The sequence below is a fragment of the Anomaloglossus baeobatrachus genome, chromosome 5, assembly GCF_048569485.1.
Source record: "Anomaloglossus baeobatrachus isolate aAnoBae1 chromosome 5, aAnoBae1.hap1, whole genome shotgun sequence".
In the NCBI taxonomy this organism is placed as follows: Eukaryota; Metazoa; Chordata; class Amphibia; order Anura; family Aromobatidae; genus Anomaloglossus; species Anomaloglossus baeobatrachus.
The window spans coordinates 494,600,459-494,627,276 of record NC_134357.1 but is presented as its reverse complement, the minus strand read 5'-3'; the positions used below and the strand labels follow the sequence as shown (position 1 = coordinate 494,627,276).

General features: G+C 51.9%; 2 protein-coding genes across 3 annotated transcripts in view; both read left to right on the top strand.

Moving 5' to 3' along the window:
- The window catches only part of MYH10 (myosin heavy chain 10), a 123,441-nt gene extending 99,926 nt beyond the window's left edge, over positions 1–23,515 (top strand). For both annotated transcript variants that reach the window (XM_075350752.1, XM_075350751.1), the window contains 4 exons: positions 6,340–6,548; positions 6,676–6,784; positions 6,870–7,042; positions 22,172–23,515. In XM_075350752.1, the coding sequence (XP_075206867.1) occupies positions 6,340–6,548; positions 6,676–6,784; positions 6,870–7,042; positions 22,172–22,331 (651 nt within the window). In that variant the 3' untranslated portion in view covers positions 22,332–23,515. The remainder of the gene's footprint in view (positions 1–6,339; positions 6,549–6,675; positions 6,785–6,869; positions 7,043–22,171) is intronic.
- A 1,683-nt stretch (positions 23,516–25,198) lies between these two features.
- On the top strand, positions 25,199–26,275 carry LOC142312824 (zinc finger protein RFP-like). Its single transcript, XM_075351810.1, has one exon. It carries the CDS (start codon positions 25,199–25,201, stop codon positions 26,273–26,275), a length of 1,077 nt encoding a protein of 358 aa, XP_075207925.1.
- Positions 26,276–26,818: the final 543 nt, after the last annotated feature.

The window sequence follows — 26,818 nt, the reverse complement described above, 5'->3', positions numbered from 1 at the left end:
GGGTCTACATATGTCCGTGATTCCTATATGTATAAAAACTGCAACTTAAGTACCAGAATCGCTAACTTATGAAGGGGCCTAAGATGTATTCTTGGTGTCTGCCTCCAGGTGGAGCATATTACCCATGGTTTCTGTGTCCCCTACTGAATGCTTTGGGAAAACAAAAATCCTTTTTTTTTTTTTTTTTTTTTTTTTTTTTTTTTTTTTTTTTTGCCAAAAAAAAAGTTGGTTAAGATGGAAAAACATATATATATATTTTTTTTTCTTTGTCGCTCCATTGGGAGACCCAGACAATTGGGTGTATAGCTATGCCTCCGGAGGCCACACAAAGTATTACACTAAAAGTGTAAAGCCCCTCCCCTTCTGCCTATACACCCCCCGTGCTCACGGGCTCCTCAGTTTTTATGCTTTGTGCGAAGGAGGCAGACATCCACGCATAGCTCCACAGCTTGGTCAGCAGCAGCTGCTGACTAGGTCGGATGGAAGAAAAGAGGGCCCATAACAGGGCCCCCAGCATGCTCCCTTCTCACCCCACTTTGTCGGCGGTGTTGTTAAGGTTGAGGTACCCATTGCGGGTACACAGGCAGGAGCCACATGCTGTTTTTCTTCCCCATCCCTTAATGGGCTCTGAGCGAAGTGGGACCCGGATCGGTCTCCAGGCACTGGGACCGTGCTCCCTCCGCAGCCCCTGGGAATCTGCAGGATAGGAGCTGGGTATCGTCAGGGACAAGGCCCTGCTACTATGAGGTACTCTGTGTCCCCGTGGGGACCGCGCATGGAGCGCTGGTGCCATACACATTACAGCACTGCTGGGTGTGTTAGTGCGCCGGGCATGGGGCGCTTGTGCCAGACACTTTCCAGCTCTGCTGGGTGTGTTAGTGCGCCGGACATGGAGCGCTTGTGCCAGACACTTTCCAGCTCTGCTGGGTGTGTTAGTGCGCCGGACATGGAGCGCTTGTGCCAGACACTTTCCAGCTCTGCTGGGTGTGTTAGTGCGCCGGACATGGGGCGCTTGTGCCAGACACTTTCCAGCACTGCTGGAGGTGTTAGTGCGCCGGGGGACTACGCGCGGCCGCGCTTATTGCCGGCCGCGCTTATAACTTTAGTCCCCGGCTTCTGCGGCCTAGTGTCGTTTATTCCCGCCCACAGGCCTGCCAGTCAGGGGAGGGGCGGGACGCTGCACGGTTCGTCAGCGGAGGGCTGGAGCATACATTAGTATCCTCCTCCCTCCTCACTCAGTACAGTGGGGCACTGGGTTCCCGCACTTTTCTTGGGCACGCCCACGGTCTCCTCCTCCCCACAGAACGCCGGCAGCCATTCCTGTCAGCGATTCAGACGCTGGAGAGGAGAGACAACACAGGGAGACCCAGGCAGGGAATCTGGTGACCACACAACCGCTCTGAGCGGTCGGTAAGCAGCACCTGTGGTGCTGGCCCCACTGAGTACCGAAGTGTGTGTGTATATATATATATATATATATATATATATATATATATATATATATATATATATATATATATATATATATATATATATATATATATATATATATATATATATATATATATATATATATATATATATATATATATATATAATATGCTAGACATTGCACTGTACGGTCGCTCTGTTGATTCTTGGCTATATACCCTCCTGGTTGTTCTCAGAGGAGACAACATGTCATCTGCAAAAAGCAAGGGTGCCACAGCACAGGCGTACTTTGCAACCTGTACCTCATGTACAGCTGTACTACCGGCAGGTTCCACTGACCCTCATTGTGTGCAGTGCTCGGCCCCTGTGGCACTTACTCAGCCGGAGCCTCTGCTACAGGTGGCCCAGGTGGATCCACCTGCTACCACTGTCCAGGTGACAGGGACGGAGTTTGCAGCCTTTGCTGACAAACTGTCTGAGACTATGGATAAATGGTCTGCTAAAATACTGGAAGCATTGCAGTCCAGACCGGTGATTCATGAGGAGTCTGCTTCTCAGGAGAAATTCCGTTTCAGGTTTCCAAAGCGTACATTAAATATGTTTCTGGATCACTCTGACTTCAGAGAGGCAATCCAGAAAAACCGAGACTGTCCAGACAAGCGTTTTTCCAAGCGCCTTAAGGACACACGTTATCCCTTCCCCCCCCGAGGTTGTCAAGGGCTGGACTCAGTGTCCTAAGGTGGATCCTCCAATATCCAGACTGGCGGCTAGATCCATAGTTGCAGTGGAAGATGGGGCTTCACTCAAAGATGCCACTGACAGACAGATGGAACTATGGTTGAAATCCATCTATGAAGCTATAGGCGCGTCTTTTGCCCCAGCATTCGCTGCCGTATGGGCACTCCAAGCTATCTCAGCTTGTCAGGCGCAGATTCATGCAGTAACACGTACATCTGCCCCGCAAGTGGTGTCCTTAACCAATCAGGCGTCGGCGTTTGCGTCCTACGCCATTAATGCTATCCTGGACTCTGCGAGCCGTACGGCGGTGGCATCCGCCAACTCGGTGGTACTCCGCAGGGCCATGTGGCTACGTGAATGGAAGGCAGACTCTGCTTCCAAAAAGTTCTTAACCGGTTTGCCATTGGCTGGCGACCGCTTGTTTGGTGAGCGATTGGATGAAATCATTAAACAATCCAGGGGAAAGGATTCATCCTTACCCCAGTCCAAACCAAACAGACCTCAACCACGGAAAGTACAATCGAGGTTTCGGTCCTTTCGGACCGCGGGCAGATCTCAATTTTCCTCGTCCAAAAGGCCTCAGAAAGATCAGAGGAACTCCGATGCATGGCGGTCTAAGTCACGTCCTAAAAAGACCGCCGGAGGAACCGCTCCCAAAGCGGCCTCCTCATGACTTTCGGCCTCCTCAAACCGCATCCTTGGTCGGTGGCAGGCTCTCCCGCTTTTGCGACGCCTGGCTGCCACAAGTAAAAGACCGATGGGTGAGAGACATTCTATCTCACGGTTACAGGATAGAGTTCAACTCTCGTCCTCCGACTCGTTTCTTCAGAACATCTCCACCCCCCGACAGAGCCGAGGCTCTTACGCAGGCGGTGGGCACCCTGAAGGCGGAAGGAGTGGTGATCCCGGTTCCTCTTCAGCAACGGGGTCACGGTTTTTACTCCAACTTGTTCGTGGTGCCAAAAAAGGACGGATCCTTCCGTCCCGTTCTGGACCTAAAGCTGCTCAACAAGCATGTGAAAACCAGGCGGTTCCGGATGGAATCGCTCCGCTCCGTCATCGCCTCAATGTCCCAAGGAGATTTCCTGGCATCAATAGACATCAAAGATGCTTATCTCCACGTACCGATTGCGCCAGAGCATCAGCGCTTCCTGCGCTTCGCCATAGGGGACGAACACCTTCAGTTCGTAGCACTACCTTTTGGCCTGGCGACAGCCCCACGGGTCTTCACCAAGGTCATGGCAACAGTGGTGGCAATCCTACACTCTCAGGGACACTCGGTGATCCCTTACTTAGACGATCTTCTTGTCAAGGCACCCTCTCAAGGGGCATGCCAACACAGCCTGAACATTGCTCTGGAGACTCTCCAGAGTTTCGGGTGGATCATCAATTTTCCAAAGTCAAATCTGACACCGGCCCAATCACTGACATATCTTGGCATGGAGTTTCATATTCTCTCAGCGATAGTGAAGCTTCCGCTGAACAAACAGCGTTCACTACAGACAGGGGTGCAATCTCTCCTTCATGGTCAGTCACACCCCCTGAGGCGCCTCATGCACTTCCTAGGGAAGATGGTGGCAGCAATGGAGGCAGTTCCTTTTGCGCGGTTTCATCTGCGCCCACTTCAATGGGACATTCTCCGCAAATGGGACAGGAAGTCGACGTCCCTCGACAGGAACGTCTCCCTTTCTCGGGCAGCCAAAGCTTCCCTTCAGTGGTGGCTTCTTCCCACTTCTCTGTCGAAGGGGAAATCCTTCCTGCCCCCATCCTGGGCGGTGGTCACGACGGACGCGAGCCTGTCAGGGTGGGGAGCGGTCTTTCTCCACCACAGGGCTCAGGGTACTTGGACTCAGACAGAGTCTTCCCTTCAGATCAATGTTCTGGAGATAAGGGCAGTGTATCTTGCCCTAAAGGCGTTCCAGCCGTGGCTGGAAGGCAAACAGATCCGAATTCAGTCGGACAACTCCACAGCGGTGGCATACATCAACCACCAAGGCGGGACACGCAGTCGGCAAGCCTTCCAGGAAGTTCGGCGGATTCTGCTGTGGGTGGAAGCCACAGCCTCCACCATATCCGCGGTTCACATCCCGGGCGTAGAAAACTGGGAAGCAGACTTTCTCAGTCGCCAGGGCATGGACGCAGGGGAATGGTCCCTTCACCCGGACGTGTTTCAGGAGATCTGTCGCCGCTGGGGCATGCCGGACGTCGACCTAATGGCGTCCCGGCACAACAACAAGGTCCCGACGTTCATGGCACGGTCTCAAGATCACAGAGCTCTGGCGGCAGACGCCTTAGTTCAGGATTGGTCGCAGTTTCAACTCCCTTATGTGTTTCCTCCTCTGGCACTGTTGCCCAGAGTGTTGCGCAAGATCAGGGCCGACTGCCGCCGCGCCATCCTCGTCGCTCCAGACTGACCGAGGAGGTCGTGGTACCCGGATCTGTGGCATCTCACGGTCGGCCAACCGTGGGCACTACCAGACCGACCAGACTTGCTGTCTCAAGGGCCGTTTTTCCATCTGAATTCTGCGGCCCTGAACCTGACTGTGTGGCCATTGAGTCCTGGATCCTAGCGTCTTCAGGATTATCTCAAGAGGTCATTGCCACCATGAGACAGGCTAGGAAACCATCGTCCGCCAAGATCTACCACAGGACGTGGAAAATATTCCTGTCGTGGTGCTCTGCTCAGGGTGTTTCTCCCTGGCCGTTTACCTTGCCCACTTTTCTGTCCTTCCTTCAATCCGGATTAGAAAAGGGTTTGTCACTAGGCTCCCTTAAGGGACAAGTCTCTGCGCTCTCTGTGTTTTTTCAGAAGCGCCTAGCCAGACTTCCACAGGTACGCACGTTCCTGCAGGGGGTTTGTCACATAGTCCCTCCTTACAAGCGTCCGTTAGAACCCTGGGATCTGAACAGGGTGCTGATGGTTCTTCAGAAACCACCGTTCGAGCCAATGAGGGATATCTCTCTCTCACGCCTTTCGCAGAAGGTGGTTTTCCTAGTAGCAGTCACTTCGCTTCGGAGAGTGTCTGAGCTAGCAGCGCTGTCATGCAAAGCCCCCTTCCTGGTGTTTCACCAGGACAAGGTGGTTCTGCGTCCGGTTCCGGACTTTCTCCCTAAGGTGGTATCCCCCTTTCATCTCAATCAGGATATCTCCTTACCCTCTTTTTGTCCTCATCCAGTTCACCAATGTGAAAAGGATTTGCACTTGTTAGATCTGGTGAGAGCACTCAGATTCTACATTTCTCGTACGGCGCCCCTGCGCCGCTCGGATGCACTCTTTGTCCTTGTCGCTGGCCAGCGTAAAGGGACACAAGCTTCCAAATCAACCCTGGCTCGGTGGATCAAGGAACCAATTCTCGAGGCTTATCGTTCCTCCGGGCTTCCGGTTCCCTCAGGGCTGAAGGCCCATTCTACCAGGGCCGTGGGAGCGTCCTGGGCTTTGCGGCACCAGGCTACGGCTCAGCAGGTGTGTCAGGCGGCTACCTGGTCGAGCCTGCACACTTTCACGAAACACTATCAGGTGCATACCTATGCTTCGGCAGATGCCAGCCTAGGTAGGCGAGTCCTTCAGGCGGCGGTTGCCCACCTGTAGGACGGAGCCGGTTGCGGCTCTATTATGAGGTATTATTTACCCACCCAGGGACTGCTTTTGGACGTCCCAATTGTCTGGGTCTCCCAATGGAGCGACAAAGCAGAAGGGAATTTTGTTTACTTACCGTAAATTCCTTTTCTTCTAGCTCCAATTGGGAGACCCAGCACCCGCCCCTGTTTTTTGTGTACACATGTTGTTCATGTTGAATGGTTTCAGTTCTCCGATATTCCTTCGGATTGAATTTTCTTTAAACCAATTATAATTTTTTCCTCCTTCTTGCTTTTGCACCAAAACTGAGGAGCCCGTGAGCACGGGGGGTGTATAGGCAGAAGGGGAGGGGCTTTACACTTTTAGTGTAATACTTTGTGTGGCCTCCGGAGGCATAGCTATACACCCAATTGTCTGGGTCTCCCAATTGGAGCTAGAAGAAAAGGAATTTACGGTAAGTAAACAAAATTCCCTTCTTTTCTTCTGTATTGGCTAATGCCCAGCAGTGGCACTTCGCAAAGTCAGCAATAGACGCATGGGTGAGCGAGTGCTTTTTCTTTATATTAATTTGTAACATTTATTTCCATCCTTAGGTGGACACACTCAATGCCGAGCTTGCTGGGGAGCGCAGCTCAGCCCAAAAGAGTGAAAATGCACGGCAACAGCTGGAGCGACAAAACAAGGAGCTGAAAGCCAAACTCCAGGAGTTGGAGGGAACTGTGAAGTCCAAATTTAAAGCCACTATTGCCACCCTTGAGTCTAAGATTGCACAGGTGGAGGAGCAACTGGAGCAGGAGGCCAAGTAAGTGATCTTGAGATCAGAGTGATGTGGTTGTGTGACAGAGTGCTCAACATAATTGATCATAGGGACCGTAAAGACGACTTGTCTGTCACATGTTGTGAACTGTATTCTGCCTGTCTCCCTGCAGAGAGAGAGCCGCATCAAACAAGCTTGTGCGCAGGACAGAGAAGAAGCTGAAGGAAGTGTTCATGCAAGTAGAAGATGAACGACGACATGCGGACCAATACAAGGAGCAGGTTGGTGTCCAGATGTGAATCCCAATTATTTGGTTTACCACCAATTTGATGATCACTAGTGCACTGCTGGTTAATTTCTCTACAGATGGAGAAAGCCAACGTCCGCATGAAACAACTGAAGCGGCAACTGGAAGAAGCAGAAGAGGAAGCGACACGCGCGAATGCCTCACGGCGCAAGTTACAGCGAGAGCTGGATGACGCATCAGAGGCCAATGAGGGTCTGATCCGGGAAGTGTCCACCCTGAAGAACAGGCTGAGGTGAGAAAGCCAAACAGTGTTGAAAAGACCTCATTAAAGGGGTTCTCCAGCCGTAAATTGATGGCCTATTGTTAGGAAAGCTTATCCTTCTCAGATCTGGCATCTGTATTATATAAACAGTGAATGGAGCCAAAACTGCACAGGTCCGTCCGTACACTGTGTAAGGGCCATAGCCAAGGAGAACAGCTCCGCTCTTACTGAATGGGTTATCTGTGATGAGACCATTTTACAGAATTTCTTCAGCGCTCTATTGGGAGACCCAGACGATTGGGTGTATAGCACTGCCTCCGGAGGCGACATAAAGCAATTACACTAAAAAGTGTAAGGCCCCTCCCCTTCTGGCTATACACCCCTAGTGGGATCACTGGCTCACCAGTTTTCTGCTTTGTGCGAAGGAGGTCAGACATCCACGCATAGCTCCACTGTTTGTATTCAGCAGTAGCTGCTGGCTATATCGGATGGAAGAAAAGAGGGCCCATATGGGGCCCCCAGCATGCTCCCTTCTCACCCGCGGTGGTGCTTGTAAGGTTGAGGTACCTATTGCTGGTACAGAGGCTGGAGCCCACATGCTGTTTTCCTTCCACATCCCCTGGAGGGCTCTGTGGAAGTGGGATCTTGCCGGCCCCCAAGCCCTGAGGCCAGGCTCCATCCACAGACCCAGAGAACCTGCTGGATTTGGAGCGGGAGTGCCGTTCAGGGACAAGGCCCTGCAACTTTCAGGTACTCTGTGTCCCCGGCAGGCACGGACACTCTCAAGGCTTGCTGAGCGTTATAGTGCGCCGGGGACAGTAGCGCTGTGCGCTGGGGTTAGGTCACTGCAGCTTTGCTGAGTGACGTTACATGTTGGGAACTACTGCGCCGACCGCTACTGGAGCGGCGGCGCAGCTGCGACTTGTGGTGCGCCGGGGACTTTGCGCCGACCGCGCTTTTACGGCGGCGGCGCTTCTAACTTTAGCCCCCGGCTTCTGCGGCCTAGCGCCGCTTCGTTCCCGCCCCCACCCTGTCAATCAGGGTAGGGGAGAGACGCTGCTCAATTGGCAGCGCCGAGGGCTGGAGCTTTATTTACATGCTCCAGCCCTCTCACTAGGCACAGTGGGAAGCAGGCTTCCCGCTCTTCGTCTGTATACGCCCAGGGCCCGCCCCCCCTCTCCACAAGGACGCCGGCAGCCATTACACATGCGGTCTGGCTGGGGAAAGGTAGCAGGCTCTGGGAGACCCAGACTAAAGGGATTTCGGCGACCACACACCCGCTCCTAAGCGGGCGGTAAGCTGCACTTTAGTGCTGGCCCCACTAGTGCCTCAGTGTTATATTAGTGTACTTTTTTCTTAGTACCATATATATATATAGTTGCACTGTAAGGTCGCTTCTTGGCTGGACACCCTGTACTGCTCTGAGGAGGCAGCAACATGTCATCCGCAAAACGCAAGGGTGCCAAGGCACAGGCTGTGTACACTGTTTGTACTGCATGTGGGGCTGATCTACCGGCAGGCTCCAAAGACTCACATTGTGTGCAATGTTCAGTCCCAGTGGCACTTCGTCAGCCAGAGCCTATGGTGGTAGTGGCCCAGGCAGAGACGCCTGTGAACCCTGCCCCGGTGACGGGGACAGACTTTGCAGTTTTTGCTGATAAAATGTCTGTGACTATGTCAAAAATCCTGGAGACCTTGCAGTCCAGGCCAGTTACTCAGACCATGGACACTGCTGTGTCTATGCTCTCCGGTCCCCCTCAGTTGGAACTAATCCGTACTTCAAGGGGGTCTCAAGCATCACAGGCTGAAGTCTCTGACTCAGATGACAGTCCCAGGCAGCCTAAGCGAGCTCGCTGGGAAAGACCCTCCACGTCATCACACTGCTCAGGGTCTCAGCGAGAAGAGTCTCTCTGTGATGAGACTGAGGACGGTGATCAGGATTCTAATCCTGAGGCCCCTCTCAATCTGGATGCCCCTGATGGTGACGCCATGGTTAATGACCTTATATCGGCAATTAATAGACTGTTGGATATTTCTCCCCCAGCCCCTTCTGCAGAGGAGGCAGCTGCACAGCAGGAGAAGTTCCATTTCCTGTATCCCAAGCGTAAATTAAGTGCTTTTTTGGATCACTCTGACTTCAGAGAATCGATCCAGAAACACGACGCTCATCCAGACAAGCGTTTCTCTAAACGTGCTAAGGATACCCGTTATCCTTTTCCCTCTGAGGTGGCCAAACGCTGGACCCAGTGTCCAAAGGTGGATCCCCCAATTTCCAAGCTTGCGGCTAGATCCATAGTCGCAGTAGAGGATGGCGCTTCACTTAAAGATGCCAACGACAGACAGATGGACCTTTGGTTGAAATCTGTCTATGAAGCTATCGGCGCGTCGTTTGCTCCAGCATTCGCGGCCGTGTGGGCACTCCAAGCTATTTCAGCTGGTGTAGCACAGGTGGATGCTATCATACATCCAGCAGTGCCGCAAGTGGCGTCCCTAACTTCGCAAATGTCTGCGTTTGCGACCTATGCTATCAATGCTGTCCTAGAATCTACGAGCCGTACCGCTATGGCGTCCGCCAATTCTGTGGTTTTGCGCAGAGCCTTGTGGTTAAAGGACTGGAAAGCAGATGCTGGTTCCAAAAAATGCTTAACCAGCTTGCCATTATCTAGAGACAGACTGTTTGGTGAGCCATTGGCTGAAATCATAAAACAGTCCAAGGGTAAGGACTCTTCCTTACCACAGCCCAGAGCAAGTAAACCTCAACAGAAAAAGTGGCAGTCGAGGTTTCGGTCCTTTCGAGGCTCGGGCAAGGCCCAATTCTCCTCGTCCAAAAGGACTCAGAAAGAACAAGGGAGCTCAGATTCCTGGCGGGCTCACTCACGCCCCAGGAAAGCAAATGGAGGAACCGCTTCAAAAGCGGCTACCTCATGACTTTCGGCCTCCTCCCTCCGCATCCTCGGTCGGTGGCAGGCTCTCCCGCTTTTGCGACATTTGGCTGTCACAGGTCAAAGACCGGTGGGTAACAGACATTTTGTCTCGCGGGTACAGAATCGCGTTCAGTTCTCGGCCTCCACTTCGGTTCTTCAGAACCTCCCCACACTCCAACCGAGCAGATGCCCTGCTGCAGGCGGTGGACTCTCTAAGAGCAGAAGGAGTCGTGATCCCTGTCCCCCCTCAGGAACGGGGGCGAGGATTTTACTCCAATCTCTTTGTGGTTCCAAAAAAGGACGGCTCCTTCCGTCCTGTTCTGGACCTAAAACTGCTCAACAAGCATGTGAACGCCAGGCGGTTCCGGATGGAATCCCTCCGCTCAGTCATTGCCTCAATGTCTCAAGGAGATTTCCTAGCATCAATAGACATCAAAGATGCTTATCTCCACGTGCCGATTGCTACAGAGCACCAACGCTTTCTACGCTTCGTGATAGGAGACGACCATCTTCAGTTCGTAGCTCTGCCATTTGGTCTGGCGACAGCCCCTCGGGTGTTCACCAAGATCATGGCGGCAGTGGTAGCAGTCTTGCACTCTCACGGACACTCTGTGATCCCTTACTTGGACGATCTACTGGTCAAGGCACCCTCTCAAGAGGCATGCCAACTCAGCCTGAATGTTGCACTGGAGACTCTCCAGGCGTTCGGGTGGATCATCAACTTCCCAAAGTCAAATCTGTCACCGACCCAATCACTAACGTATCTTGGCATGGAGTTTCATACTCTCTCAGCGATAGTGAAGCTTCCGCTGGACAAGCAGCGGTCTCTACAGACTGGGGTGCAGGCTCTCCTTCAAAGTCAGTCGCACTCCTTAAGACGCCTCATGCACTTCCTCGGGAAGATGGTGGCGGCAATAGAGGCGGTTCCGTTTGCGCAGTTTCATCTGCGTCCACTTCAATGGGACATTCTCCGCCAATGGGACGGGAAGTCAACATCCCTGGACAGGAAAGTCTCCCTTTCCCAGACGGCCAAAGACTCTCTGCAGTGGTGGCTTCTTCCCACCTCATTATCACAGGGAAGATCCTTCCTACCACCGTCTTGGGCGGTGGTCACGACAGACGCGAGTCTGTCAGGGTGGGGAGCAGTCTTTCTCCACCACAGGGCTCAGGGTACGTGGACTCGGCAGGAGTCCACCCTTCAGATCAATGTTCTGGAAATCAGAGCAGTGTATCTTGCCCTACTAGCCTTCCAGCAGTGGCTGGAAGGAAGGCAGATCCGAATTCAGTCGGACAACTCCACAGCGGTGGCATACATCAACCACCAAGGGGGGACGCGCAGTCGGCAAGCCTTCCAGGAAGTCCGGCGGATTCTGATGTGGGTGGAAGCCACAGCCTCCACCATATCCACAGTTCACATCCCCGGCGTAGAAAACTGGGAAGCAGACTTCCTCAGTCGCCAGGGCATGGACGCAGGGGAATGGTCCCTTCACCCAGACGTGTTTCAGGAAATCTGTCGCCGCTGGGGGGTGCCGGACGTCGACCTAATGGCGTCACGGCACAACAACAAGGTCCCAACCTTCATGGCACGGTCTCGCGATCAAAGAGCGCTGGCGGCAGACGCCCTAGTGCAAGATTGGTCGCAGTTCCGGCTCCCTTATGTGTTTCCACCTCTGGCACTCTTGCCCAGAGTGCTACGCAAGATCAGATCCGATTGCAGCCGCGTCATACTTGTCGCCCCAGACTGGCCGAGGAGGGCGTGGTATCCGGATCTGTGGCAGCTCACGGTCGGCCAACCGTGGGCACTCCCAGACCGACCAGACTTACTGTCCCAAGGGCCGTTTTTCCATTGGAATTCTGCGGCCCTGAACCTGACTGTGTGGCCATTGAGTCCTGGATCCTAGCGTCTTCAGGATTGTCCCAAGGGGTCGTTGCCACCATGAGACAGGCTAGGAAGCCCACGTCCGCTAAGATCTACCACAGAACGTGGAGGATATTCTTATCCTGGTCCTCTGCTCAGGGAGTGTCTCCCTGGCCATTTGCATTGCCTACCTTTCTTTCTTTCCTGCAATCTGGGTTAGAAAAAGGTTTGTCGCTCGGCTCCCTTAAAGGTCAGGTCTCGGCGCTATCCGTCTTTTTTCAGAGGCGTTTGGCACTCCTTCCTAAGGTGCGCACGTTCCTACAGGGGGTTTGCCATATCGTACCCCCGTACAAGCGACCGTTAGATCCATGGGATCTGAACAGGGTACTAGTTGCCCTCCAGAAGCCGCCCTTCGAGCCTCTGAGGGAGGTTTCACTTTCTAGACTATCACAGAAAGTGGCTTTTCTGGTAGCGATCACATCTCTTCGGAGAGTGTCTGAGCTGGCAGCACTATCATCCAAGGCTCCCTTCCTGGTCTTCCACCAGGACAAGGTTGTGCTGCGCCCCATTCAGGAGTTTCTCCCGAAGGTGGTGTCACAAACCACCGGGGGGGGGGTCACTCAGAAATCCCCCGCGCTGGCTACCAGTACGTCACAATCGGGGGGTAACAAGTGGGGGGTCACCCCTACTTTATACCTCCCGACCGACAGACAGAGCACGTGACGCGCTCTCTAGCGCCCCTCTTATAGTCAGGCCAATTATGGAATTGCCCGACAATAAGCAAGGAGGCCGCTATACTACTTATGCCGATTATTGAAGGGTCCCCGGTGAGAGTAAGGTATATATTCCCCCGACCTCCGCGGGCGGAATATATAAAATCTTCCCGAATCTCACTGGCCTCCCCACAACAATCCTTGGCACAATTCGCTGCCACCAACCGATTTACGGTAACTATTAGCCGAACACACAGACGTGGGATTCAAGATCGAGATAACAGAACAGCCCAAGATTAATTATATAATTTAATCGCCTAAAGCACACTAGAAACTACAATATATACAATAGGGAATCTACAGAATATACAGTTATGTCAGAGTACAGTTACAGATAAAGCATGGGTTACAAACAGGCATGCAATTCAATCAGTTACCTTGTGCGTCTGGCCACAGGGGGGCGCTGTAGACCAGGTTTCCAGGAACTCTCTCACAGGTCTGTCCCAACCAGGCCCCCGAGCAGAAGAACGCTGGAAAATGGCCGAAGTAGGGTTATCAACCTGGGCAAATCCAGGTCTCCTCCTACCTTAGTGACCTCACGGGGAAGCACTGCCACTCCCCCTGCATGGATCAGAATTATCCAGCAAAGGGGATATTGGCCATAACTTTGCCTGGGAGCGTCGTAGGCAGACGCCAATGCTCTCATTGTGACAGTTATGAATTTAGCTACAGAACGAGGGGACTCATGACCTGTCTGCCAGTTCCCCATTGGCTGATATCACGCCTGGGGCATTTCCCAATGTCCTGCTCCCATAAAAAGGGGGTGCCGGCATCGTCCACATGCGGAGACACCATTTTTATGGTTGCCATATTTATCGGAAATATGGCTTGCGAGATATGAACCATTTTTTACTGGAGTCGTTCTGTCTGGCTATTTCCATAGCCTTGCTAATTAGATAGCAGCTCCTACTACAGGGTGACGGCAGGGAGTCCTCCTGTGTCCATTGTCCCAAAGCCACCTAATTTCCATATCACAGGACATGGCCATGGAGTTTGTTGCTAAACCAGTTGTGTGGGGGAAAGGGGGGTTGACACCAGGAGAGGGCTTCCTGACATACTTGAATATCATGATTTATCGTCATCTCTCCGGATTTACCTCACACCTCCCCCCTTTTGAGGGCGCTAGGGGGCAGCACACTCCGGTGTTCCCCCGTGCGCCCGTCCGCGACCTCTCCTTGTCGGGACAGCCCGTCTGCGTTACCGTGGTCACGGCCCCTTTTGTGGCGAATGGTGAAGTTGTATTGCTGGAGCGCAAGGCTCCATCGCAACAATCGCCCATTCGTCCCAGAGACGGTGTGCAACCAGCTGAGGGGATTGTGGTCCGTCTCCACGATGAAGTGGCGCCCGTATAGATAGGGTTGCAGACGCTGCAGGGCCCACACTATGGCCAGGCACTCCTTCTCCATCGTGGAATAGGCAACTTCCCTTGGTAACAGCTTCCTGCTCAGGTACAAGACCGGGTGCTCTTGGCTCGCAGAGTCCACCTGGCTGAGCACCGCACCGAGGCCGAAGTCACTGGCGTCGGTCTGTACTACAAACGGCCGCGTGAAGTCGGCTGCCTGTAGCACGGGCGGGCTGGACAGGGCGTCCTTTAGGGCCCGGAAGGCTGTCTCGCAGTCCACTGTCCAATCGACTGCAGAGGGCAGCTTCTTCTTGGTGAGGTCCGTCAAGGGCTTTGCCAGGCTACTATAGCATGGAACAAACCTCCTATAGTACCCAGCGGTCCCCAAGAAGGACATCACCTGCTTCTTGGTCCTGGGGGTGGGCCAGGATGCGATGGCTTCCACTTTCTCAGGCTCGGGCTTCAGTGTTCTCCCACCTACCCGGTGACCGAGGTACTGGACCTCGCTCATGGCCAGCTGACACTTTCCCGGCTTGATGGTCAAACCTGCCCGGTGGATCCGCCTGAGCACCTGTGCTAGATGCTCTAGGTGGTCCTCCCAGGTGGGACTGAAGACGGCAATGTCATCCAGGTACGCGGCCGCGTACCCTTCAAGTCCCTTGAGCAGGGTGTTGACCATCCGCTGGAAAGTGGCAGGGGCATTCCTCATCCCGAATGGCATCACCGTGGACTCGTACAGTCCAAATGGGGTAATAAAGGCAGAGCGTTCCCTGGCCTTGCGAGTCAGGGGGATCTGCCAATATCCCCGGCTCAGGTCCATGATGGTCAGGTACTGAGCCCCGGCCAACTGATCGAGCAGGTCATCGATGCGTGGCATTGGGTACGCATCGGCGACCGTGACAGCATTGAGCCCCCTGTAGTCCACGCAGAACCGAGTGGTTCGGTCCTTCTTAGGGACGAGGACTACAGGCGAGGCCCACGCGCTGTTGGATGCCTGGATCACCCCCAGCTCCAGCATCTCGTCAATCTCCTGGCGCATGTGTTGCTGCACCTCCAGGGAGACCCGATATGCTGAACGCCGGATCGGGGGATGATCCCCAGTGTCCACGTGATGGACAGCCAAGTCAGTCCTTCCGGGCTGGTTGGTAAACAACCCCCGGAAGGGGAGGAGGGTGGCCCACAGCTGGGACCGTTGGTCCTCCAAGAGCTGGTGGCCAACCTCCACATCCTCAATGGATCCGCCTGCCCTAACCTGGGCTAGCATATCCAAGAGGGTTTCCACTTCTCCCTCCTCGGGCAGGTTGCACACGGGGAGCGCACATGCCTCCCGCTCATGATGTGCCTTCATCATGTTCACATGGAAGGGCTTTCGCCTTCCACGGGCGGGGTCCAGGGTGACCAGGTACGTTACAGGGTTGAGCTGCTGGTACACGAGGTATGGGCCTTCCCAGGCTGCCTGAAGCTTGTCCTGTGGTACGGGGACCAGTACCCACACCTTTTGACCCACTTGGTAGGTCCTCTCACAAGCGTTCTGGTCGTACCAACGCTTCTGATCGGCCTGGGCTTGAGCCATATTGTCGTGTACCAGTTGCGTCAAGGCCTGCATTTTGTCCCGGAAGCGCATGACATACTCGATAACCGACACTCCAGGGGTGGCCAAATCCCCTTCCCAAGCCTCTTTCACCAGAGCCAGGGGGCCCCGCACACGTCGCCCGTACAGGAGCTCAAACGGTGAGAATCCTGTTGAGGCCTGTGGAACCTCCCGGTAAGCAAATAACAGGTGTGGGAGATACCGCTCCCAGTCACGCCCATGGGAGTCGACCAACATCTTAAGCATCTGCTTCAAGGTGCCATTGAACCGCTCGCACAGGCCATTAGTCTGTGGATGGTACGGGCTGGCCACCAGATGTCGCACCTGGACTTGCTTACAGAGGGTCTCCATCAGCTGGGACATGAATTGGGTCCCCCGGTCGGTGAGCATTTCCTGGGGAAAACCCACTCGGGAGAAAATCTCCAGCAATGCGGTGGCCACCTTGTCAGCCCGAATGGACGACAAGGCCACTGCTTCTGGGTACCGGGTGGCATAGTCCACTACCGTCAGTATGAAGCGTTTCCCGGAGCTGCTGGGGATGGCCAGCGGGCCGACCAGATCCACAGCCACCCTCCTGAAAGGCTCATCGATGATTGGCAGAGATACCAGTGGGGCTTTGGGGCGTGGCCCCGCCTTCCCCACTCTCTGACAGGTTTCACACGAACGGCAGTAGGCAGCCACATCGGCCCCCATTTTTGGCCAGTAGAAATGCTGGTTTAACCTGGCCTTGGTCTTAGCGATCCCTAGGTGTCCGGCCATCGGAATCTCATGTGCGATCCGCCACAACTCCGTCCGGAACGGATAGGGTACCACCAACTGTCGGTCCCTGGGCCACGCCTCCGGTGAACCCTGCTGGACCGTGGCCCGGTACAGCCGTCCTTGGTCCCAGACCACTCGCTCCGGGTCCGAGTCCGAGGGAGGCTGTGCCGCCTGCTCCTTTAGAGCTTTCAGGCTGTCGTCAGCTTCTAACGCTGCCTGAAACTCCTGACTAGATGTGGCCAGAATCGACGAGACTGTCACATCTTCAGTCAGTACCCCGGGACCTGTGTCCTGGCCTCCACCTGACTCGGCTGCCACTTGGTCAGAAGGGGAAGAGCTATCGGACCTCCGGGAGGCCCCTTGGCTTCCAGCACTCCCACTGCGGGTGACAGCGGCCACAGCCGCTGCGACCGTGGGTCGTGCCTGCTCCTCCTCCGTTCCTGACCAAGTCGCCGGTTCAGGCAGACCTACCTGGCTTCCTGACACCCCGGTTGTGGGGGAACCATGCACCGAGATCTTACCTGGGAGCACTTCCGCTCCTGGACCGGCCCCAATCTCACCTGCCTGTTCCCCTCCTGCAGCAACAGAACCCCGCTGTGAAATCTCTGGGGACCCCACATTTGCTGTGGTAGCCCCCACCCCACACACTGGTCCTCCCCCTGCAGCACCCTGCTCTCTGCTTATCCCTGCAGAGGGCAACAGATCCCAGCTCACAGGCTGGTTACTTGTAGAGGCATTGTCACACCTTTCTCTGACCCCCTCCCCTGTCACAGCTGCAGCTGTGTGTGTGTCTATGGTGTCTGTGCAAGCAGAAATATCAGAGTTCACTCCCTCCTCCCTTACATCATTCATAGATAACACATTAACATTGTCAGGAGTCATGTCAGCACTGGCTGAAGGTTCAGCCTTTGGGGCGGGGCCAAACTGGGAGGTTATTTGCCCCAAATCTGTCCCAAGTAGCACGTTTGCAGGGATCCGATCAGTTACCCCCACCTCCCTCACCCCTCGCCCTGCGCCCCAGTCCACATAAATGTCAGCAACAGGCAGCGCCGGGTCAATGCCTCCAATCCCGGAGACAGCGAGGGTTTTTCCAGGGATCAAGTCTTGGGGGGACACCATCTCAGGCCGCACCAGAGTCACCTCCGAGGCGCTGTCTCGCAGTCCTATGGTCACAGACTGGCCGACGGTGACAGGTTGGAAGCTGTCCAGGGACCTACCACCACCCCCACCCACACAATACACCTTGGGCGGCCCTTGGGACGGGGACGGAGCCGGGGCCTTGGGACGCTGAGGGCACATGGCCTTGAAGTGTCCAGGTAGGTTGCACTGGTGGCACCGTCTTGGTTCCGCCACGGGCCTGGAGAGGGGAGTTGAGGGGGACACCCCCTGCAGTCTAGGGGCAGGTGGGGCAGTCGCAGAATTCATCTTACCCCCTCTCCAGGTGCTGCTGGTGGCCGCTCTCCTGGCCTCAGGGGCCCGGTTGTTGGTGTAGTCATCGGCAAGGGCAGCTGTAGCCGTGGACCCCTTTGGCTTCTGGTCTCGGATGAACTGGCGGAGATCCTCAGGGCAGTTCCACAAGAGTTGCTCCGTGATGAACAAGTCCAGGATCTCCGGTCCGGTGGAAAGCTGCAGGCCTTGGGTCCAGTGGTCGGCAGCTCGGGCAAGTGCCCGCCTGTGGTCAGCCCAGGAGTCCTTTGGTCCCTTCTGTAGGCTCCGGAACTTCTTGCGGTAGGACTCCGGGGTGAGGTTGTACTGTTGGATCAGGGCCCGCTTGATGGTGTCGTAGCCCTGATCTGCCTCAGCAGGCAAGTCCCCAAGGATATCCAGGGCCTTACCCCTTAAACGGGGGGTCAGGTATTTGGCCCACTGGTCCTTGTTCAGATGGTGCTGCAAGCAAGTCCGCTCAAAAGCAGTCAAGAAAGAGTCCAAGTCTCCATCCTTCTCCAGCACTGGGAAGTCCTCAACACGGACCTTTGGAAGTTTGGTGTCTTGAAGGTCACGTGTGGCTGATGAGGGCCGGAGCTGAGCTAGCTGCAGCTGGTAGTCACGCTCTGCCTGGCGCTCTTCACGCGCTGCCTGCCGCTCTGCCCTGCGCTCTGCCATGAGTATCTCGTAGGTATCCCGGTCTCCAGCCTGGAGAAGGGCCATAGCCATTTGAAGAAGGCTATCCGAGCCTCCCAGGCTCGGTGGAATGGCACGTGGTGATCTGCGGCCCGCTGCGGAGCCTGGTGCTTCACTGTCCACTGCAGAGCGGAGGGCTGGCATCTGGCTCGTTGAGGACCCTTGGGCGAGCTGCTCCTCATCTTGTCCAGCAGTGCCCGGTTGTGCAATGTCCTCTGCAGAGCTGTTTTCTGGCGTCGAGCTCCTGGAGGACTCGTGGACAACCTCCTCATCGTCTCTGGCCTGAGCATCGGCCATTCCTTTGGCTTTGCTCCTGGTGCTATCAGCCATTGTTGCAGACTTTGGTCACTGACACAGAACTGACACCTGATGCCTCCACACACCTTACAGTATCTGCACTCTGACACTCTAGTGTTGAGCTGGTCTGAAGACCCCAGCAGCCACAGCTGCTGCAGGCAGTCTTTAGTGTCTGGGAGTATGGGTCTCACACTCACACACACTATTATCTCGATCCCACCGCTTGCCACCAATATGTCACAAACCACCGGGGGGGGGTCACTCAGAAATCCCCCGCGCTGGCTACCAGTACGTCACAATCGGGGGGTAACAAGTGGGGGGTCACCCCTACTTTATACCTCCCGACCGACAGACAGAGCACGTGACGCGCTCTCTAGCGCCCCTCTTATAGTCAGGCCAATTATGGAATTGCCCGACAATAAGCAAGGAGGCCGCTATACTACTTATGCCGATTATTGAAGGGTCCCCGGTGAGAGTAAGGTATATATTCCCCCGACCTCCGCGGGCGGAATATATAAAATCTTCCCGAATCTCACTGGCCTCCCCACAACAATCCTTGGCACAATTCGCTGCCACCAACCGATTTACGGTAACTATTAGCCGAACACACAGACGTGGGATTCAAGATCGAGATAACAGAACAGCCCAAGATTAATTATATAATTTAATCGCCTAAAGCACACTAGAAACTACAATATATACAATAGGGAATCTACAGAATATACAGTTATGTCAGAGTACAGTTACAGATAAAGCATGGGTTACAAACAGGCATGCAATTCAATCAGTTACCTTGTGCGTCTGGCCACAGGGGGGCGCTGTAGACCAGGTTTCCAGGAACTCTCTCACAGGTCTGTCCCAACCAGGCCCCCGAGCAGAAGAACGCTGGAAAATGGCCGAAGTAGGGTTATCAACCTGGGCAAATCCAGGTCTCCTCCTACCTTAGTGACCTCACGGGGAAGCACTGCCACTCCCCCTGCATGGATCAGAATTATCCAGCAAAGGGGATATTGGCCATAACTTTGCCTGGGAGCGTCGTAGGCAGACGCCAATGCTCTCATTGTGACAGTTATGAATTTAGCTACAGAACGAGGGGACTCATGACCTGTCTGCCAGTTCCCCATTGGCTGATATCACGCCTGGGGCATTTCCCAATGTCCTGCTCCCATAAAAAGGGGGTGCCGGCATCGTCCACATGCGGAGACACCATTTTTATGGTTGCCATATTTATCGGAAATATGGCTTGCGAGATATGAACCATTTTTTACTGGAGTCGTTCTGTCTGGCTATTTCCATAGCCTTGCTAATTAGATAGCAGCTCCTACTACAGGGTGACGGCAGGGAGTCCTCCTGTGTCCATTGTCCCAAAGCCACCTAATTTCCATATCACAGGACATGGCCATGGAGTTTGTTGCTAAACCAGTTGTGTGGGGGAAAGGGGGGTTGACACCAGGAGAGGGCTTCCTGACATACTTGAATATCATGATTTATCGTCATCTCTCCGGATTTACCTCACAGGTGGTATCCTCTTTTCATCTTAATCAGGATATCTCTTTGCCTTCGTTTTGTCCTCATGCAGTTCATCGGTATGAGAAAGATTTACATTTGTTAGATCTGGTGAGAGCACTCAGAATCTACATTTCCCGCACGGCGCCCTTGCGCCGTTCGGATGCACTCTTTGTCCTTGTCGCTGGAAAGCGCAAAGGGTCGCAGGCTTCTAAGGCCACCCTGGCTCGATGGATCAAAGAACCAATTCTTGAAGCCTACCGTTCTGCTGGGCTTCCGGTTCCATCAGGGCTGAAGGCCCATTCTACCAGAGCCGTGGGTGCATCCTGGGCATTACGACACCAGGCTACGGCTCAACAGGTGTGCCAGGCAGCTACCTGGTCGAGTCTGCACACTTTCACCAAACATTATCAGGTGCATACCTATGCTTCGGCGGACGCCAGCCTAGGTAGAAGAGTCCTGCAGGCGGCAGTTGCCTCCCCGTAGGGGAGGGCTGTCTTGCAGCTCTAACATGAGGTATTTCTTTACCCACCCAGGGACAGCTTTTGGACGTCCCAATCGTCTGGGTCTCCCAATAGAGCGCTGAAGAAGGGAATTTTGTTACTTACCGTAAATTCCTTTTCTTCTAGCTCTTATTGGGAGACCCAGCACCCGCCCTGTTGTCCTTCGGGATTTTTGGTTTGTTTGCGGGTACACATGTTGTTCATGTTGAACGGTTTTCAGTTCTCCGATGTTACTCGGAGAGAATTTGTTTAAACCAGTTATTGGCTTTCCTCCTTCTTGCTTTTGCACTAAAACTGGTGAGCCAGTGATCCCACTGGGGGTGTATAGCCAGAAGGGGAGGGGCCTTACACTTTTTAGTGTAATTGCTTTGTGTGGCCTCCGGAGGCAGTGCTATACACCCAATCGTCTGGGTCTCCCAATAAGAGTTAGAAGAAAAGGAATTTACGGTAAGTAACAAAATTCCCTTCTTTCACATCTGTGTTCCCTGCTCTCCTTGTAAGATTTTGTTCAGGCTATAGAGGGGCCACTGACGTAATTTCCGAATGGGCATTTTTAAGAACAATAAGAATTGCTCTCCCCAGCCCGATAATACCAGCCCCCAGCCTGTTGGGCTTTATCTTGGCTGGGTATCAAAATTGGGGGGGGGACCCGCACGTTTGGTGGTTTTGGGTTTTTTTTTTTGTTTTTTTTTATTCTTTAAATTCAATAAAACACAAAAAAACGCATGTGGTTCCCCTTGTATTGATACACAGCCAAGATAAGCGCACAGCTGGGGGCCTGTAGTCAGCTTTATCTGTACTGAGTAACATATTACGGGGGGGGACCCCTATGCCAATTTTTTATTTTTTTTATACTGTACGATAGACGCTCATAGCGCCTGTGATTGGAAGTGTCAGATACGCTATCACACAGGATTAGGGCGTGTCTGACCAACCAATCACAGACGCCGCTATAAACTAATAGGACCGGCATCTGGCCCGGAACCAGCTTTTAAAAAAAACAGAACCAGGACCGGCAGGCACTTGTTATCTGTGAGTCCGCCCATCACTATACAAGTGCCCAGTGAGAGTGAGCACAGTGTCCTTCACTTTCCTGTCTTTAGTAAGTGGGCACTGCAGGCAAGAGCGAGGGATGAGAGTGCACTTGCATTGACATGGTGGTGTGCTCGCTGAGTTCCACCAGAGAGGACATGCAAGGCATTGGATTTAGTTCAGGCAGGGTCCGCACTGGTCAATAACCTAAGTGGAGGTGCATGGTGTGCTGGTTGAGGGGTTGAACCGGACACACCAAAAGGTGCCCATAGGAGCTCTCACTCGCATGTGAAATAAAATCTCTTGTTTTTGAGCAGAAAAGGGGAAAACTACTGCAGGTATGAGACTTATAGGGGCTAAGTGTAAGTAGCACAAAATACATTTTGGGGGTGATAGACTTTGTTTTTAATGTAGAGACTTTTTTTGATTGTTGTAAATCGTGTTCTTTTGCAGGAGGGGTGGTCCCATGTCCTTCTCCTCAACAACATCTTCTAGCCGTTCTGGTCGCCGCCAACTCCAGATAGAGGGCGCTTCCCTCGATCTCTCAGATGATGACACAGAGAGTAAAACCAATGAAGTCAACGAGACATCTGCTTCTTCCCCAGCCGAGTGACTTCCTTCCCCAGCATTCCTCTGCCCGAATCGGGGCCGCCTAGGGAGCAAGAATGAAGGGACATGAAACTGCTTGTAGAATCACCGAGGGGTCAGCCGGTCTGGAGGAGTCTGTATCGCACTTCTCTCCAGCTTTGGTCTTTCTATTGCTAAATCACAAATTCGTTTTGAATCGGTTTTCTGCCGAAACTGACGTGAAGACCACCTTCCTTCTCCCCCATACACAGAAGGCAGGCATCAAAGAAGATTTACTTATTCCGACTCTACATTTCCTATACAGGCGTCTGTTTTAAGACTTTTTTTTTTTTTTGCTTTCTTTTTACTTTATAGCATCATGTGGATAAAACATAAGCCTACACTACATGTCCATATCCCACGTGGGCGACGACGGGGGTGAAGGGAAGATGCGCGATTCCTACCCCATTTTGCATGTTGTATCTGGTCTGTCTTTTCCAGTCTGTGGTGGACTGCAGAACAGAAGTTATGATCATGACTAAACTGTGAATCTGCCAGATTTGATCATTTCTCATCATTAACTGTAGGATTCTGGGGTCGGGCACGGACTGTCCGTTCTTCGCCCTGCCACCAGCTACTCTGCACCCTGCCGACAGTGTGACGTTGGTCGTCTGGGTTAATTCTATCCAAATTGCATTTCAATTAGCGATTAGCACTTTGTTCAAATGCCACTTGCAGTTTTTAAAAACCTAAAAAGGCTAAAAAAAAATATTTAATGACCTAAACGGTGCCTTAGACACTTAGTCAAGTGAGAATATTACAATACATATCCACTTCTCCCAGCAGATTGAATGAGATTATTACCTGACTGTGCATTAAATCACTAGGAAGTCCAGTTCAGAAGTCAGTATTACTCAGAACACATGCTGGAAATATCATGGTTTTTTTTTTTTTTTGGTTTTTTTTTTGTGTATTAAAAGCTTCATGCTCTCCAGGATTAAAGAGGGGTGTTGTGTCGCCCCCTTTTTGACCTACGAGGGTTAATACAGGTTATCTCTGTGCGCAAAAAATGTCTGTCTTGTTATATATATATTATTTTTTTTATTACATAACAGCTGCCGAAATCACCTGCCCATCCCCAGGGATCTCCCTTTTTCCCCTCACCCCCGTGTATATCCCATATTTCTAGACAAAGAATTTTGTAAGACAATAAACGTATTCATTATAGAATTTGCTTTCTCTGCCTGTTATTTTGGCACACGTCAAGCACAGGCCAAATGTAGCACTGGGTTGTTGGTGCCTTGCTGCATAGCCTCTCTTGGCAAAATAGCTAGTACAATATGAAAACCTCTTTTTTTTTGCTTAGTTTCTTGCTGGGTGGCAGCTTGCAGTGGCAGAAAGCTTCACCTTATTGTTCTGCCTGCATTAGAGTTTCACGAGAGGTGGCTTGTTGAGCAGGAACCTTCCTCTGCCATTCTACATGTATTAAAAAAAACTGTGGATATAAAAAGCGCATATAGGGTCTTACCAGGATAACAGTAAGGGTTAATGAAAATCACTCACCTGAGATGGTTGTGTGGCACACAACCAGTATTAAAGCATGTATGAGCTGCTGCAGACTCCACGTGCCAAAGGCAGAAGCAAGGAAAAAACAAGGATAAAAGTGGAAATACGTCCGCGCTGCTGTGCCAATAAAGAGTTTATTCCAAATAAGAGCAATGCAGGGTGGTTTATTACGCGTTTCGGAGATAACACCTCTCCTTCATCAGGAAATCCATTTCCTGATGAAGTAGAGGGGTTATCTCCGAAACGCGTAATAAACCACCCTGCATTGCTCTTATTTGGAATCATCTCTTTATTGGCACAGCAGCGCGGACGTTTTTCCACTTTTTATCCTTGTTTTATTCTACATGTATAAATTTCTTGGGCAGCATCTTGCGGTCTCAGAAATGTTCTCTTGTTCTGCCTGCATTAGCGTTTCATGGGTGATGGCTTGCTGTGGCAGAAAACCTCCACTCACTCAAGACCAAAAAGAAGCCATTTTTTTTTATGTTCGCTAAGATATGAAAAATTTGATTTTTACATGGAAAATATCCTGAAAGTTGAGACCTTACTCGAATGACACTCAAGATATTTATCACCCATTGGAGAACTGGATTAAGAATGTGATACATTCGAAACTGTTTTTGGAGCTCTTCCTTTCCCTTCCACCCATCCACCCTTTAACATCGCAATGTGTATGTATTTTAACAAAAACATGGTATCTTTAGTGATGAGCGAGCACTACCATGTTCTGGTGGTCTGTACTCTTAATGACTTGAGCAGTTGGATTCTTGGATTGGTATGACTCTAGTATCTGAGTATAATGGAAGTTAAAGGGGGAGTCTAGCATTTTTCTGGAAGATTTCATGGAAAAATGCTAGCGTTTCCCATTGACTTCCATTATACTTGGTACTAGAGTTGCACCCATCCAAGCATCCAACTGCTCGTTAAGAGTACCGAGCACCTGATCATGTCAGCACTCGCGCATCAGTATTTCTTACATCCTTTGATCCCGGAAGTTTTGTCTCCTAACTGTGCATTGTTGGAACAATGTGCAGTGGTGTTATCTTATGCTCCCAAATAGTCCGTAATCATCGGAAGGGTGTGATCAAGGTTTCTGACTCTACACGTGTTCCTCTAAATGTACACCTCCTTTCAGACTTAGTTGTGCGACTTTTGCCTTTGAGAAGGGCCAATATGAAAAGGAGAAGCTGTCTAGGTTCATAAGGAGCAAGTAAGATAGTACCCCAGGATATAAGAGTGCATTTTAAATGTTCTATTTGTCTGGCTATGTATACTGATCCTGTAACGCTGACTTGTGGACACAACTTTTGTCAGATATGCGTTCTGGATCTGCTCTACAATCAAGATATGACTGGAGTTTACGAGTGCCCCAAGTGCAGAACTAATTTCAATGGTCGTCCAGCTGTCCGGAAGAACATAGACCTATCTAATATAGTGAAAGTGATTCGCTTACAACAAGAACAAGGAGAGCTGCTTGGAACGTGTTCACTGCATAAGAGACCCCTGGAGTACTACTGCTGGGAAGACTCCGCCAGGATCTGTACAATCTGCCATCAGGTCACACAGCACAGGGGACATGAAATGCTGAACTTGGATGTGGCTTGTGAAAAGAAGAAAGAGGCTCTCAGGAGTATTCTTGGACATCTGGTCTTGGGTGATGAAGAAAGGGAAACCCAATGTCTACAAGAACATGTTAGAAAAATGAAAGAAGTAGCGTCTACTATAAAGGAAAGTACTTCAGTCCTAATTCAGGAGTTCAGGGATGAGCTGACTGTACTCGAGAAGACAATCCTCAGTGAAATTTCCAAGCAGGAGGAGCAGGTGTCCACCTGCATGTCCCAAAAACTCATTGTGAAGGAAGATGATCGGTATAGTAAAATGTTGTACGTTCAGAAATTGTACAACATGACGGATCAATTAACACTCTTACAAGCGGATTTTGATGACTTGTCTTTGACTGATGATGGGTATAAGGGTGGTGATGGAGCTTCTGGTGGTCTAGATGAAGACCTGATCTCTGAGACTTTGCATACTGGTATAGCGAGTATTGTGAATGGTGTGACTGGAGGGATCTATGTGCATGAGGCTTTAGCGATCACCTTAAATATTCGCACAGCTGGGAGTAGCGTTCATGTTTCCAATGACTTAAAAATGGCATCTTGGTCTGGATGCAACCAGAATTATTCCCAAAATCCTGAACGATTTGAGTACAATCAAGTGTTGAGTGTTAGAAGCTTTTGTAAAGGGAGACAATTCTGGGAAGTGGAAACCAGTAAAACTGGGAATTGGATGATAGGGATGACTTATGCCAGTGTGGACAGGCTGGGACATGAATCTCTTGTTGGGGATAATAAGAAGTCCTGGTGTTTACGAAGGTATGACAATGAGTATTCAGCATCGCATGATAAGACTGTTTCAGAGTAATCTCGTCAGCCCTCACAATGTACATACAGGATCTATCTAGATTATGAGGCCGGCCAGCTGTCCTTTTATGAGATTGATCCTTCAAGACACTTGCACACTTTTTCTGCCACCTTCATGGAGCCTCTACATGCCATAATTTGGGTTTGGTCATCTTGGGTAAAAATTAAGAGCTAGGTACGGTGAAGGCCAGCTCTACCCAAATGTATAATTTATCCTGTTTCATTAGTTTCCTCAGCTTCTGTAATATTTTGAAGTGCCTTGCCAGCCTCTAATGCCAGATGTTGATGTCCTGATCCTCAACCCTGTGGAGAATCAAAGGGTCATTTCATCCAAATCTGTTTTTTATGCTTAAAGCACACCTGTCAGTAAGAATGTACAAGAGATACTGCGGGACAAAATAGGGAACCACATATCTAACAATTCCTATTCAGCATTCTTTTGTGTGGAAATTCATGTCTTATTCCCATGCAATTTAGGCTCACGTCCATTGGTGGGCATATCAGGGGTCCTCCTCACTTCTCACGAGCGCCTACCTCCACTTGA

Excerpts from the sequence above, each read along its gene's own strand:
- LOC142312824 (XM_075351810.1), top strand. The coding sequence starts at position 25,199 with ATGACTGGAGTTTACGAGTGCCCCAAGTGCAGAACTAATTTCAATGGT.